This window comes from Rhizophagus irregularis, chromosome 4 (assembly GCF_026210795.1).
Source record: "Rhizophagus irregularis chromosome 4, complete sequence".
Classification (NCBI taxonomy): domain Eukaryota; kingdom Fungi; phylum Glomeromycota; class Glomeromycetes; order Glomerales; family Glomeraceae; genus Rhizophagus; species Rhizophagus irregularis.
In genome coordinates, this window is record NC_089432.1 from 116,891 (window position 1) to 134,400 (window position 17,510).

Consider the following 17,510-nt stretch of genomic DNA (forward strand, 5'->3'; position numbering starts at 1 on the left):
TATATCATTCTAATATTTCTCTGGTAATCTGGTTCCTATAGCTATTTTTTCTGCTGTCTCATGACTTGTGCCACGCTCAAGAAGTTTCTTATATACTTTAATACGCCAGTGTCCGAATGGTAAGGAGGATATACCATCTGACCAAATCCAGCGTTTTGTATCAATTGGGGATAATGCCTTCTTCTCTGACTCAATTAGTGATATTACATGATTTTTTGTACGCATTCCTACATTCTTGGCATAGAAGATATTATTTTCAAAAAGACAGTCCCGATATACTTGAGTCATAGGATCGAAGATTTCATCTTTTTCTACTGTATCATCTAATAAAGTTCCACCTAAAGATGGGAAATATGTGTCCTTAGCCATATCACTCATACCCTTCTTGCTTACTCCTTTATGTTTGGACTTTGTAGACTTGTCAGCCAAGATATAGTGGTAAGATTTTGCACGGATGTGGTAGGATTCAGTAATTACATTTCCAGGAGTCTCATCCTTGAAAAGTCCGATAGTCTTGGTATCATTAAGGTCAAAGAGATCTGGACGCTCTGCCATATCCTTGTAAATATCTTCTGTCTCAACATGGTAGATAAAGGAGTCAGTATCCATATATCCAAGTCGTGCCTTGTCTCCATACTTCTCCTTGACAAAACCATACCAGAAGCAGTACATTAAGAGTTTACTGAGACCGAGGACTGATGCACCAATGATAATAGGCTTATTGAGAATAACACTAGCCTTACCCATATGTGCTCCTACAAGTGTGTTGCCAAGTTGACGAGCATACTTGAAGGAGGGCTTGCGGATTTTCTTAAGGAATTTCTTCTCATCATTTTCATTGATCATTCTCATAAGCTTGACATCCTGATATTTACGTACATTCTCCATAGTCTTGCCATAGACTGAGTTATTCATGAGTTTAAAGAAGTCTTTCTCAAATGAATTCTTGGATTGTTGACGTAAATTTGTATTTTTTGCAATATAAGGAGCTAACCAGTTATCCTGATCAAATGATAGGACTTGTGTAATCTCATCTACAACCATGCCTAACTTAATGTAATACTGGAGCTCTTGGTAATGTATGACATAATCTTCATGTTTACCAAGATGTGGAACTAACTTCTCTGTTTCAGGGAATCGCCCTCCATCTAAGTTATTAACAAGTTTGGTTATATATGGACTTAACCTATCCTTTTTTACAGCTATACTATTAACTGCAGGAGGTAAATCTTGTAGATAATCATGAGTCTTAAGAGGGAAGTGCGCTTTGATATTTAGGAAGTAACCACGGGCAGCATCTGGTTTTGTATTAAGAATTACATTAAGTATTTGCTTCTGCTTATCTGGATTCTGTTTGAAATATTCTGGAGATGCTTCCCATCTGTAATTACCAATAGGTAAGTACTGGCTCATAGCCCATCCATACAGATTGTTTGCATCTACATAGGAAATCCAAGTAGTAGGTTTAGAGGGATTAAAGGAGTCACCCATCTTAGGGTTATTGGCTTTTAAGAAACGGTGTCCAGCCATAGCTATTCCTCCACGTTTAGCCTTTTCAGTAAAATCATGCATGGTCATGTCAGTGAATAGCTCTATCCTGATTCCAGTCATCTTGAGCATGCCATCCCAAGAAAGTGCTGGAGCAGAGACATAATGACTTGGGTCAAGTCCATAATGATGCATCGCTGTCTGTCGAAATTTTGTCCAGACATCTGCTAGGAGAAGAACATCAGTCTTAAGGTAAAGGTCATGATACTCGCCCAAGTTCTTGCAGCCAAATTCCTTCCAAACTTTTTGTGCATGTTTGTAATTATTCTGAGTGATCTCTCCTCCAAGAGTACTATAAAAGTCATGAATAGATGGGAGTTCTGTCTCCTTGAAACGATCATGTGAATCAATATATTCATAAGGATAAACCCCCTTACGTGTGATTAGGTCAATATGTTCAGACGAGAAGTTTTTAAAGTGTCGCTTTGTGAGAGGTTTATCTGTCCCTAAATTCTTTGCAAGGTTTGCAAGACTGGAGGCCATGAACTGCATGCTGTCAATGTACTTGAATTGCCCTACCTTCATGGATTTGTAACGTTCGAATGTCTCTGCAATAACTTTGATTTAATGTGCTCCAATTGATCGTCCAACAGATTCACAAACTAAATGGGAGTCATAGCCACGGAAATTGTGGAAGACTACAGGAATTGGAGTCTTCCATGCTTCAATTTGAAGCTTAAGATTGCATGCATTATGAGCAGCCCCACGAAATTTACCTGTGATGTGGCAGTGATCCCAAACTTTTTTGTCCTGATCGAAATTTCCATTACATATCCAACAATTAACTGCTTCAGTGAATTCCTTTTTAGCTTCCTCTGTTACAATACGTTCTACTTTTACTTCTAAAACATCATTAATCCTTCTTAATTCTTTATCAAGTCTGCGGACAAACTCTTCTGTTGCATTTGGTCCTCGGTATAAAAATGGCCCCCATGTCTCATCAGTTTCAATCCAGTGGACCATATAGCAGAAGCTATTAGCCTTTTGCTCCATAATCTTATGCATATTTCCACCATAGTTTTCATTACACTTTCTATTATCAGCCTCAAAGTCTGCAATAATTACACATGGAGCATACATTGTTCGGTTAAAATTCTTAAACTCCTCAAAATCATTCTTACCTTTAACTGGTAACTCAACTCTTTGTGGTGCCTCACCTAATCCAAAACACCATTCCTGATGATTAGTTAGAGATTTAGACGATGGAAAGCTTTGGAAGCACCGATTGCAAAGATACTTCTTTCCCTTGTGGGATGTATCTTTGTATATTAAAGCATCAGGATTCTTAATCCAAAGGAAGTGGTTCTTCTGACCATACTTCCCTTCATCTGATTTTGTAATATCTGTAAGGGCCATGAGGTGAATGATATGTTGACGGTTGTAATTTTTACTTGCAATAACAGGTTTTGGAATACCAGTTTTCTCCTCCCATTCCCATACATTAATGGAGATCTCAGGATTGAGGTCCTCAATCTTGCTAAATATGCGTGGACAAACAGGAGTGGGCATGGGAATTGCATTGAGATTGACTTGTTCCAAGTATGGCTTAAATTTTTCTGCCTGAAAGATTCGCTCAAGTTTTTGTGTATGTCCATCTTTATATGCAAAGTAAGCACCTAAAGCCCCTTGCAAACATTTTTCAGAAGGCAAACCTGTGTCCGGATCTATGAGATCTTTGTTATCCGGATTGATAGTGCACTTCTTATTTGCAAGTGCCTTAGGTGTGAGAATGTATGAGCCTCCTTCTGCTCGGCGGTAAGTATACGTCTCAATAGTTAATATATCTATACTAACAATTTTCCAACCAGACCCTCCTTTCATAAATTTGACAATTTTATCTGTGATATCCACTGCTGATTTCGTTAAATGATCATCTATATCATTCTTTAAAAGAAGTACACGCATGACTCCTCTATGATAAACTTGCTTATATGTTCCACTATTATCTGTATATGTAGCCAATATAGTGATAGCTGATTTGATTTGCCCCTTTTCTTCAAGTTCACTCTCAAGAATTTCTGTTATTTTCTGACGGGTATCAGCTATTATACTTGGGAAATATGGTATATCTCTAACATTTGGTTTAAGATCAGCTTGCCATACTGTCTTATGTTTTAGAGATTTATGTGGACGTGCAGGATCATGACCTCTTTTTACAAATTGAATATCACACCATCTTCCTCTATAATCTCCTTGCATATAAGCAAACCATTCATTATCTGTTTGTGGAGCTCTTCTTCTTCGTGGAGTATATTGATTGTAATCACCAGGTCCTGCTAACCATTTTGCTAGTTCATCAATTGTTAAGTTAGGAGTTTTCTCTGTATGAGATGGGATAACTTCAGGTGTGGGATCCTGGAGTTGCTCCGGTTGTGGTTGCAATTGTACAATCTCAGGTGTGGGATCCTGAGGTTTAGCTGCAGGTTTGCATAGAAACTTTCTATTTTGATGCCCACGAAGCTTTTGTGGAGTTGCAAAAGCCTTTCCACATCTATCACAAGTTCGATTACTTGTTGCCATACTGGTTGTGTACTAATAACCTAAAAATTTTTTTCTTCAATTAATAAATTCTAAAATGTTTCCCATCTTATTACTATCAAAATCGGTATGAAAATAGGCTTCGTCAAAGAATCAGAGCAATTTATGATTAGGGTTAAATTTTGGTTAGACTTCATTGTCCCAGAATTTTTCGTATAGGAGGAAAAGCTTTAAAACATATCTAGTTGCCTTCCTGCTATACATTTTTGGTTAGACCTGGGTCAGATTTTTGGTTAGACTTCACTGTCCCAGATTTTTTCGTATAGCAGGGAAAGCTTTACAATATGTCTAGTTGCCTTCCTGCTATACATTTTTGGTTAGAGCATGAATGGCTTAAATCATCGAATGAATCCCTTTTAGAGTATCATAAAAATAGTATGCCACAATGGATTGCTGAATCGTGCCATCGGTATTACAGACACTTCGTGTCCTTCATACCTTTGGCACTTATAAAGGCAATCTGATATAGCATAAAATTATGATACCCTGGAATGGATTCATGCGTGGTAATAATGCCTAGGAATAAATGATGTTAATCTTATCTATAACGCTTTAGGGGGTTCTTTTTTAGCTATCAAGCAATAACATATCGGGAATCAAGGTTAGGTGGTCTGGGGATAGAAAAACAGGTATAGTGTTATCATATCAGAAAACAAGGCTAGGTGGTCTGGGGGTACACTAAATTATGGTTAGACTTATGTGATAGCCGCTGTCCCAGAACCCCCAAGATTGTCCTACTGATCCATCCAGTCAATCTGATAAATTATCCGGATCAATCTGAATCTGGTCAAATTTTGGATGGATGACCGGATATCCAGATTGACCAGATTCAGAGCATACTTCTACTTTAAAGATTTGAAACGATCACCTTGGAAGATGATCCTTTTTTCGAAATTGAGGTAAATTTTGCCATGCATAATAGCGAATTTGTTGATTTTAACAAAAATGATTGGGTGTAAATAATTCATGATGTAAATTTTATAACTAAGCCACTATTAATAAATAATTTGTGAAACCGTTATTTGTAATTAAACAGTGATAAATATTATTGTGATCCATTTTGGCTGATTTTCTGATAGGGTGCTTATTTTTGGTATTATTTAAAATGTGAAGGTGCTTATTTTTGGGGTGCTTAATATCAGCAAAATATGGTATTCCACAAATCTGCAAATATCCAAAGTACCACAATTCAATTGGGAATATTTGCGAGATTGCGGAATATTTGCGGATTTGTGGAATGTCTGCAAAAAAAACCAAAGTTTTTTTTAATGAAATATAATTTTTTAATTTAACTAATAAAAAATATATTTCCTCTTATTATTAATCATAAAAAAAAATCATTTTTCATTAACAAAATTTAAAAAAAATGATTTTATTTTTTAGAAAAAGATGGATCGGTAATTGGAAAAAACTGTCAGAAACGGCATTTTCTCTTATTATAACTGCAAAAAAAATGCTGAAACTAATAGTTCTGGCAATTTTAATAAAAAAAATAAAAAAAAATGCCGGAAATAATAGTTTCAGCGTTTTTATAAAAAATTAAATAAAAAATGCCAAAATTAATAATTCTGGCGTTTTTATATAAAAAAAATAAAAATTGAAATGCCAGAACAAATAGTTCTGGCATTTTAATAAAAAAAAGTCAAAAAAAAATGCCAGAACTTATAGTTCTGGCATTTTTATATAAAAATTTAAAAAAACGTTAAGACCCATAGTTCTGGTGTTTTTATATAAAAAAAAATTAAAAGAAAATGCTGGAACTATAGTAGTTCTGACGTTTTTATATAAAAAAAAATTAAAGAAAATGCTGGAACCATAGCTCTGACGTTTTTATATAGAAAAAAATCAAAGAAAATGCTAGAACTATAGTTTTGGCATTTTTATATAAAAAAAATCAAAAGAAAATACCAGAACTATGATTCCAGCGTTTTTATACAAAAAAAAATTAAAAGAAAACGTCAGAACCATAGTTCCAGCATTTTTATATAAAAAAAAATTAAAGAAAATACCGGAACTATAGTTTCGGCATTTTTATATAAGAAAAAATCAAAAGAAAATGACAGAACTATAGTTCCAGCGTTTTTTATATAAAAAAAATTAAAAGAAAATGCCAGAACTCATAGTTCTAGCGTTTTTATATAAAAAATTAAAAGAAAACTCCAGAACCTATAGTTCTGACATTTTTATAACTAACAGTTATGGGTAAAGATGTTAGCCGTAACTGTAATATTACAGATGTCGTATGTAATAGGTTGCAACCTATCTACATTAAAAAGCAAAAGTTGTAATGCTGTAATTAGGTTGTAATGCCATAATTAGGTCGTAATACTGTAATTAGGTCTTAATGCCGTAACTAATCCGTAATGCCGTAATTCCGAAATTACATATGTAATTTCGGCCAGAATTATGCACTTAATTTTAGCAGAAATTAACAAATATCCTAAAAAGGAAAGTGTTGTTACACAAAATTCTAGTGTCGTTCCCACTAAAATCAATTTTTGTGGAATGGCTATCGCCAAAAAAGGAAAGATCTGGATTCCCGTTTTGGCTGAATTATGATTTTCAGCTGAAATTACATGTTTAGGCTGCTCCAATTTAATAGTTTGTTTAACGTCCTAACTTTATATAAAAATTGAGGGGAGGGAGGGGGTCAAATTAAGTAAACATTTAAAAATAAACATAGTTTTTTCTTTATTACTCAATGCATTTTTACTAAAAATACATCTTAATTTATTACAGATAATGCAATTAATAAGTTTACATATATTACTTTTATTAATTATACCATTTTCTTTGGTAGATTCAAATACACTGGAAAGAAATTCTTTTAAATATTATACAGATTGGTGATGTTATTATAAGTCACGTGATATAACATATGTTTGTTTATTTTTAAAAATTTTTCAAAAATGTAGGGGGTGGTGACGTTAAACAAACTATTAAATTGGAGTGGTCTTAAGTGAAATTACGTTAATTTTGGCCGGAATTATATTTCGGATTTCAGATTTCAGATTTTAGGAAATATGTGACCGTGTAATTTCAATTTTAAGGGGTAAATAATATTAATAATAATAATAATAATAATAATTTTTTTTTTGTAAAAAAGTTTATATGTAAATTATGCATAAAATCATCTAATTATTAAAGATATTATGCTAATTTAATATAAATTTTTTGAAAAAAACTTAATATTTCCCTCCTTCCACTTCCGACCACCCACCCCTAGGGATTTTAGTTCATTATATAATTTTTTTCTTTACATGAACGCGTATACAAAATACAAAAAAAAACGCGACGCGTCTTATGTACCCCTAAAAATTAAAATTACACAACATATAAACTATTGTAATTTACTTTTATAATTCATTACTTTTATTTTAAATTTTTATGGCATTAAAAATTACGACATTACAGCCTAATTATAGTATTGCGACCTAATTACAGCATTACGACCCAATTACAGCATTACGGCCTAATTACAGTATTACGAAAAGTGTCATAACTGTAATGCTTTATGCTGTAATATTACGGCATCGGCCAATCAATTACGGCTAACATCTTTAGTTATGGGCAGCCAATTAGAATTGCAGAATTGCGAGTTACTAACTGCAATTCAACTCCAAAATCTGCAATATTGCAGATTTTAAAAATCATTTGCAGACCCATCCTTACTCCATATATAATTTCACAGGTCAAAAAGTGAAAAATCAGGCATCAATCAGGCACCAATCGGTCACCAATCAGGTACCTGATTGGTGACAGATTGGTGCCTGATTGGCATTTTTGCCAAATACCGTCACCAATCAGGCAGTTTGCTAACTTTTGATCCAGTGATCAGAAAAGAGTAAAATATAGCTCATTGGAATCACCTCAACAAGACGAATCTAATGGTAGTAAAATCGCATTTTTAGGATTAATACATGATGAGAAATTAAGTAAAATGTAAAAATAAAAATATATCATTTATATTTTATTTAATTTTTTATTAACTATTAATTCTAAAAATGTGATTTTACTACCATTAGATTCATCTTATTGAGACGATTCCAATGAGCTATATTTCATCCTTTTCTGATCACTAGATCAAAAGTTAGCAAACTGCCTGATTGGTGACAGTATTTGGCGAAAATGCCAATCAGGCACCAATCAGTCACCAATCAGTCACCAATCAGCTACTTGATTGGTGACCGATTGGTGCCTGATTTTTCACTTTTTGACCTGTGTTTGAAAAAATCAAGTATATATACATATATAGACAAATATATATAGAAATTCTAATTATCAGTTAAAAGTAACTTTAACTACAATTAATATAATGGTTAAATTATTTTCAAATGGATTTTCTCAATCACAAGATGATTAGCTAATCAGATTTTACCTTATCTCATACTCAAAATTAGTAATATATACAATCACAATGATGTTATAGATGTCATATAAATATTTGCATATTACATTATCCCAGTAAAAAGTCATCATATGGAAATTGTACAATTTTTGTTTAGTTTTTGTAATTATTGTCCAATTTTCATTCAGTATTCGTATAATTGAATCAAATTTTATTTTTTTGTAAAATTTAAATGTACAATTATTGTAAGATCTATTACATTTAATAAATAGAAATTGTACAATTTTTATATTTTAAATTTGTAACTATTATTTATTATATTCATTTAAACAAAATTCGTACAATTTGTTCAATTTTTTAAATTTAGTTGAAAAATTAATTATATTGATTTTCAGACTACTTTTGTAATGATTTTCGCGTTATAAAAATATGACTGTACATCAGTATATGATATAATCCGCAGTTCGATGACTTCAATCAACTTTTTTCTTTTAAACTTTTTTTTCATTTTAAACTTTTTTTTTCTTTTAAACTTTTTTTTTAAATTTTTTTTACATTTTTCCCTTTTCCTTCAATTCGTTTGCCCTTTTACTTTCCTTTGTACCTATATATGGCCTGGTAATTCTCTATTTTCGTATAAATACATAATTCGTAATTCTGGTAATTAATTACCAGATTTTTTGAAAAATACATAAATACGTAATTATTTATGTCATACGTAATTAACGTAAATATTATTGGCTGATCATGAGTCATGTTATACATGTAGCTGAAATCTCTATGAAGCTGGACAGGGTTTCAGACTTTCAGTAATTTAATTATAATAAGTTATTAAAAACTATCCAGAAATCCATCTGAAACTCCAAAGACTTTATATTATAGTTTTAGCTGGATGTAGAGATTAATTTTTATCATTTTTTAACTTAATTTTGATTTAAAGACATGGCCAAAAATCACATGAAAAGATTTTGGCTACAAGTATAAGTCATGTGCTTTTTTTATATAAAGTTATATCAGCATTTTATTGTTTTTGCATTTTTATATATATAAATGCTAGAACTATCAGTTTCAGCATTTTTTTTGCATTATACAAGTCAAAATGCTGGAACTATCAGTTTCGGCATTTTTTTTGCATCTTACAAGTAAAAATGCCAGAACCATTAGTTTTGGCAACTTTTTTTGCATTTTACAAGTAAAAATGCCAGAACCATCAGTTTTGGCATTTTTTTTGCATTTTACAAGTAAAAATGCCAGAACCATCAGTTTTGGCATTTTTTTTATTTTTACTAGTAAAAATGCCAGAACTATTAGTTTTAGCGTTTTTTTACATTTCTATTAGTAAAAATGCTAGAACTATTAGTTTTAGCATTTTTTACATTTCTACTAGTAAAAACGTTGGAACCATCAATTTTGGCGTTTTTTTTTGCATTTCTACTAGTAAAAATACTGGAACCAATAATTCCAGTATTTTTTTTTTGCATTTTACAAGCAAAAATGCCAGAACTATCAGTTTCAGCATTTTTTTTGCATTTTTACCAATAAAAACGTCAGAACTATCAGTTTTGGCATTTTTTTTTTATTTTTACTAGTAAAAATGCCAGAACTATCAGTTTCGGCTTTTTTTGCCTTTTTACTAGTAAAAACGCCAGAACTATTAGTGTAGGCATTTTTTTTGCATTTCTACTAGTAAAAATGCCGGAACTATTAGTTTTGGCATTTTTTTTGCATTTTTACTAGTAAAATATCAGAATTATCAGTTTCAGCATTTTTTTACATTTTTACTAGTAAAAACGCCAGAACTATCAGTTTTGGCGTTTTTTTTATTTTTACTAGTAAAACGCTAGAACCATCAGTTTCAGCATTTTTTTTTCATTTCTACAAGTGAAAATGCCAGAACTATCAGTTTTGGCATTTTTTTATTTCTACAAAAAGAATGCCAGAACTATCAGTTTTAGCGATTTTCTTTTCATTTTTACATGTAAAACTGCTGAACTATCAGTTTCAGCATTTTTTTTTCACATTTTCACATATCATGTGATTAATTACCAATAGTATTTACAGTAATTACGTTAAACGTAATTACACAAAGACATTAATAATTACGATTAACGTAATTATTTACGTTATATATAATTAATTACAAATTATGTAATTATTTACATATTTCAAATTACAAATTACGTTTTTGGCTGATGATTTACCAGGCTATGTATATTTGTACCTTCCTTCATCTCTCCCTTGTTCTTTCCTTTTCCTTTCCTTCCTTTTTCCTTTACTTTTACATTCCCTTCTTTTTTCTTTCTCTTTTTCTGCTTCTCTTGCACTTTTTGTTAAAGAAATCTTAAGCGTTTTTCTCTTTTGGTGCAAATCTCTGGTAAATTCATCTTTTTTTTAAATTGTTTAATTTTAATGAACAATTTCTAATAGTTGTTTTTCTTACTTTTTTTTTAGACTTTGAGTATTATGGGAATAATGATGGGAAATTTTTTTTCTTAAATCTTAATTAACTATTTTAACAATTTTTTCTTTTTTTTTTAGATACTTCTTACGGTTTTCTTGGACGTGAAATTTTGGCATAACAATTTGGTAGGGTAGAGGTTTTTTTGAATTATTCTTTATCGAAATGTTTTCTAACACTTTTATTTTTCTTCGTTTAGGCAGTTCTTCAGCTCTTTAAACGGGAACTTTAGTGGAAGTATTATTTTTTTTAGTTTCTTCTTAAAAATGGTGGTTACTTATTTCTTTTTTTTTTTTTAGGCGGCTTTTTGGTCTCCTGGACATGACATTTTGTAAATTTTAAAATTTTTCCTTTAATATTAATAAACAGATATTAATAGTTCTTTTTTTTATAAATATTTCTTCAAATCTCTTTGGATACCGTTATGATAAGTTTTTTTTTCATTTTAGTTTATTTATTATGATGAAATGTATATTGATGTTTCAAATTCTATCTTTTTTTTTAGATAGGTCTGGATGCATGGAAAAGGAAATCAGATTATATATATTTTTGAATTTAATTCTTTTAGCAAAATTTTGATGAAATGATTTTTTTTGGCAAAACGATTTATTAATATTTTGCTTTTTTTCTTTTTTTTAAAAATACCAATAAGGTACGCAGGTACCATTTCTTGACTTAGAAATATCGAAAGGTATTATAACTTAAAAAATGGGAGGTACACAGGCAATCTCGATAAATCGGATCCTCGATAAACCGGATTTGGCACTATTTCGGATTTTTCTTCTGGAACCAAATCATCTATATTAAAACAGTCTTGATATATCAGACTTTATTAGTAAAATCTCGATATTTCGTAAATCGGATTTTATTCTAGATCAACTATAGTTAAAAAATCTTGATATGACGTATTAATTTTTTCGGAGTCCAAAATAATTATGTCAATCATTTATTAATTAGGCAAACAATTTTTCTCACTGTTTTTTTTTTCAAAATATACTTTAGCATGAGAGAAAACAAAGATACGAATAATAAAAAGAAGAAATCTTTAACATTAGCTCAAAAGAAAGAACTCTGCGAAAAACAAAGAGATCAAAAACTTAGTGGTGTTCAATTAGCAGCACAATATGGAATTTCCACTAGCACAGTTTCTGATATTTTAAAAAGATCAGAACATTGGCTTTCCATTGATACCACTTTACCAAATGCAAATAATTTTCGTGAAAATCTAGTGTTTATCCACAACTAGAAGAAGTAATAAGCATTTGGGTTGATCAACAAATTTCAAGAAATTTAACTATAAATGGGCCTATTATCCAACAAAAAGCAGTAGAGTGTGCTAACTTACTTGATATCACCAACTTTTCAGTATCTGCAGGATGGTTAAGCAACTTTAAACAGAGAAATAATTTGCATACATATAAAAAAAAAGGAGAAGCTGGCAGTGCTCCTATTGATGAACTTCCACAAATGAGAGCTGAATTACGAGAAATTCTTCAAGCATATGAACTAAAAGATATCTGGAACTGTGATGAAACTGCTCTTTTTTGGCGTTTAGAACCATCCAAAACAATAGCACATGATCCTGTACTTGGTAAAAAACGTCCTAAAGAACGTGTTAGTATTTTGGCAACTTGTAATGCTTCTGGTGATGAAAGATTGCCTTTAGTTTTTATTCATAAATATGAAACACCACGTGCATTAAAGGGAATTGAAAAAGATCTCTCCCTGTTTGGTATTATTGGAACTCTAAAGCTTGGATGCAAAGAAGTATTTTCAAACATTATCTTGAAAGATTAAATTCCAAAATGCTTAGAGAAAATCGGCATATTATTTTACTAATAGATAATGCTAGATGTCATGAATCTGAGAACATCAATAGTCTTTCAAATGTTAAGGTTCATTTTTTACCACCAAATACAACATCATTTCTTCAACCATTAGATCAAGGCATTATTTATAGTTTAAAAGCACAATATCGCAAATTGCTATGTCAAAATTGTATTCAAGCTTATGATTTTTATGAAGAGGGAGACCCCATTCCACCCCCAATTGATATTTTTGATTCAATCAATTTAATTGCTGATGCCTGGAAAAAAGTATCTAAAAAAACAATTCTTAACAGTTGGGCTAAAGCTGGAATCCTTCCCAATAATAATATGGAAGATTCTGAATGTTCAGACAATTCCGATTATGAAGAAGATAATATCGGACATGAATTATAATCATTAATTGATGAGTTAGGATTCGTAGATCCTTTAGCTGTGAATGACTATATTAATATTGATAATAGAGCATCTGCTGAAGAGGAATTATCATTACAAGAAATTGTTGACGTTGTAAAGGGAACAAATGAAAGGGAAATTGAAGAGGAAGAGGAGCAAGATGAAATCTCTACAATAGTTGCATTAAATAGCATTGAAAATGTAATTAAATATATTCAACAAAAAGATTTAGAAATTGGTAATTTAGAAATGAAAAATTTAATTAAATTGAAAAAAAGGATCTTTTTTGATAATATAAATGAAAAAAGGCAAAGTAAACTAAATGAATATTTTGATTTTAATGTATGACAGATAGTTCTTTTATAATAATAAAATTATATTCATTTTTGAATAAAATTTTGAAAATTTTGAACGAAAAATCACGTGATTTCTTGGTATTTCGGATTTTTCATATATTTTTATATAAATCCGGTTTGGCGAGATTTTTTCGATATATCGGATGTCTTGATATATCAGATATTTTTACTGGAACCAACTGATCCGATTTATCGAGATTGCCTGTGTATATTCACAGTAATGTACAAAAACAATTTGGAATTGACTTTCACATAAAGCTCCGCGTAGCCGCTTGGCCAGCTACGTAGGTTTGGGCAATTGATTTGGCTCGAAAAAATGTACTGAGCCAAGCCGAGCCGAGCCACAAATTCTTATGGCTCAGCTCAATATGAGCCAAGCTATAATAATTCTTAGCTCGAAACAAATGAGCTGAGCCGAGCTTCAATAAATTTTGGCTCGAGCCAAGCTGAGCTCGAGCTACTATTTGTTTATAATTTGTATTTATAATTGACATAATTATGTTATTTATGTAGAATATTTTTTATTTATTTTTTATTTATTTATTTATTCAATTTTTATTTATTTAATTTAAAATCTAATTTAATTAATAAATTATAATTACCGGCACACATTTTTTCAACATTTATTTGTTAATTTCACTTCCGTCTGACCCTTTCCGTTATTCAGACTACTATTATGAGCAATTATCAAGTCTACTATTTTACTTTATCATTAAGTTTTACCCTCCAACCTTTCATACATAATTACCGCCTCAGAATGTCCAACAAGCAACCGAAACCTAGTTATCCCGGGTTCATCTAAAGAGTCCGGCAACCTAAAGAAAATAGTAGAAACGTTAGTACTTTTCTTCTATATATTAAAAAAAAATTACTCCCCAATTCCCGCTAACATATACTTGCACACATTCCAAATCCGGACCTTCCAAATCTAAAAAAAGAATCGAAATGTTAGTAACGTTTCGTTAAATTATAAGAAAAAAATTATTTCGATTACCTTCAAACATTAGAAGCCGGTCCGTCCCTACAAAAAAGAAAGGTAAAGAACGTTAATAACGTTCTTGTAGTTCTTGTATTGAAAAACCCTCCCTTTCCTCACATTACCTCAAGAAGCTGTGTGCCGAAAGATTCGTTCCTACTTCCTACAAAAAAGAAAAGAACAGAACGTTAGTTAACGTTCTTATATTAAAAGAATTATTAATATAATATCTCCCCCTGTAACTTACCATTTTATGGAATTCCAAGTCCAGGAAAAAAATAAAAATAAAATAAAAAATTTAACGGTATAATAAGACCGTTTGAACGAAAAAAAAATTTTTTTAAAAAAAAATAAAAATGAATAACGGTTTAAAATAAAGAAACCGTTTAACGAAAAAGGAAAAAAAATAAACCCGTTTTTTTTTTAATAATAAACCTAAAAAATATACAAAGCGCTACAAATTTAATGTATAAAGTTGAAGGAAGGAAAAAAAATTAAGATTATCGATCGGTAAATCGGATCGATAAGTCACATGTAAAGATGTACCGTAATATTAATTTTGACTGTGAAACTGAAAAGTAACTGTGCTAAACTAATTTTGGTAGCTAAACTAATTTTAGCTAAGCCAATTTTATTAATTTTCCGTGTCTTAATTATTTAAAAGTAGTTATCGTCTGTATGGAAAAAAAAATTCGAGTTGATAATTTCAGTTATCATCCATGCAAAATAATCCAACTTAAGTCATTCTTTTACGGGTTCTTTTTTGACGGCTTTCTCTTAAGATAAAAAGATTTATATATCCGAATAATGTCCAACCCTTCTTCACCTATTCCCGTTCCCACTCCATTGTTAGAACTTGAAGCGGATACTAATTCTTCTTCAAGCAGCAAAAGATCCCTTGTTTATCAATTTTTTACTTATAAGTCCCAAAATATTATTGCAACTATTGTCCTAAGAGTTTTTCAAACAAATCAACTTCTACGTTATACAAGGCATGATAAATAAACACCACCCAAAAATTGTTGCTGAAACTCAAAAACAAGAGGAAAAAATCGGTGAAATGGATAAGTTCGTAATTTCTGATCAAAAAGAAAATGTAAGTTTAATATTTATTTTAATACCATATTAAAGATCCTTATTATTAATATATCAATATAATTATATCATTTTTTTAGTTTAGCCAAAAAGGATATAGAAAAAGATTGATTCGTTGGGTAGTTAATAATGATCAACCGTTTAATGTGACCGAAAATAGGGAATTTCGAGACATGATGACATTTATTCGACCAGGCATGCACATTCCCTCTGCTGATACTATACGACGAGATTTAACTGAAAACTTTAAAACTTCAAAAGATGTATTTAGACAACAACTGCAGGTTAATAACTAATGTTTATATGTAATGATTTTATATTATATGGGTATTAAATCAATCCAAATAAAAACAATAGGAAGCACCCGGTCGCCTATCTTTCACAGTGGATGCTTGGACCAGCAAGAATCAAATTCCATTTCTTGGGATAAGTGTTCACTGGATAAATGACAAATGGGAATTAAAATGTACTACATTGGATTTTTGTATTTTATCAGGATCCCATACTGGAGCTAATTTATCACAAAGATTTTTAGAAGTCCTTCAAGAGTTTGGTATAACAACAAAAGTAAATGTTTAATTGTTTATTTACAATTTATATTTTTTTTCATAATTAACTAATAATTGTTTATTCTTTATTGTATATAGATTTTAGCAATTGGATGTGATAATGCTTCCAACATGGACGTGATGCTAGAAAACATTTCGCAGTCTTTAAAATTACAAAATATAATATTTGATCCAAATAATCATCGCGTCCGATGCCTTGCACGTGTTATAAATTTAGGCGCAAAAAAATTAATAGATCATCTTTATGTGACTAATAAAATATCATATGAAGATGAAAATACCTTTGAAGTATCCGAAGATAATGATGATAATTTGAAAGATGCTATATATAAGGTAATAAATATTATTGCAAAAATACCAATTTTATAATTGCTAATTGTTTAATTTATTAAATTTAAAGCTTCGCAAGGTTATAGTAAAAATTAGAGCATCTCCACAGCGCCGAGAAAAACTTAAGCAACAATGTATTGCTGCTAATATTAAACCACTTGAACTTATCCCGGATGTGTCAACGCGATGGAATTCGACTGATGACATGATAACACGTGCATTGGAATTGAAACAAGTAATATTAGTTTTATTATTTAAATTTTTTTAAAAAATTATTAAATTTCTAATTAATAATTAATTATACAGCCTCTTCATAATACCGCATCAGCTGATAAAGATTTAAGAAAGTATATACTTTCAGAAGAGGAATGGAATTGTATTTTAGAAGTACATGAGATATTGCAGGTTAGTTATTTATTGATTAATAATATACACGAAAAATAATAAAAAAAATATTTTCAAGAAATTAAATCTTTTTTTATCTTTTTATTTACAGTGTTTTAAAAAGAGTACTAATTTTAGCACTGGACAGCAATATCCAACGTTATCGTATAGTGTTCCTATATACAACTATTTGCTAGATAAGCTTGAAGACGAGTATGAAAAAAAGGAAAGTGAAAAAGGCGAAGAGAATGAAGTTGTAGTAGCATTAAATGAATCAATCGAAAAAATAAAACAATATTATGCATTTACAGGTGCATTAGTTTATACAGTAGCAACAGGCAAGTTTATCATTATCATTATGTCTAATTTTATGATATTTAAATATTAAATTTATTTCTTATAATTTATTACTAAATAGTGATGGATCCTCGCCTTAAACTTCAATATTATAGGGATAATAAATGGGAGGAATCCTTTATTCGAAGCCAAAAAACAAGTTGTTGAATTATGGAAGTCAACGTATAAAGTAAATAGTGCAGATAATGAAGAATCACATGATGATGATGATGAAATTTTCGGTCATATATTTAAGAAACGGAAATTAAATAATGATGAATTAAGTATATACTTAGATGAAAAAATAATTCCCGGAAAAACAGATATTCTTGCATGGTGGAAGGTATATA

At 30.5% G+C, this 17,510-nt stretch overlaps 1 protein-coding gene across 1 annotated transcript; it reads right to left on the reverse strand.

Moving 5' to 3' along the window:
• Nucleotides 1–9: 9 nt before the first annotated feature.
• Nucleotides 10–888, reverse strand: OCT59_023389 (uncharacterized protein; the record flags this gene model as incomplete). The annotated part of the gene is made up of 1 exon (XM_066134650.1): nucleotides 10–888. One exon carries the CDS (start codon nucleotides 886–888, stop codon nucleotides 10–12), a length of 879 nt encoding a protein of 292 aa, XP_065990751.1.
• Between the last annotated feature and the right edge of the window lie 16,622 nt (nucleotides 889–17,510).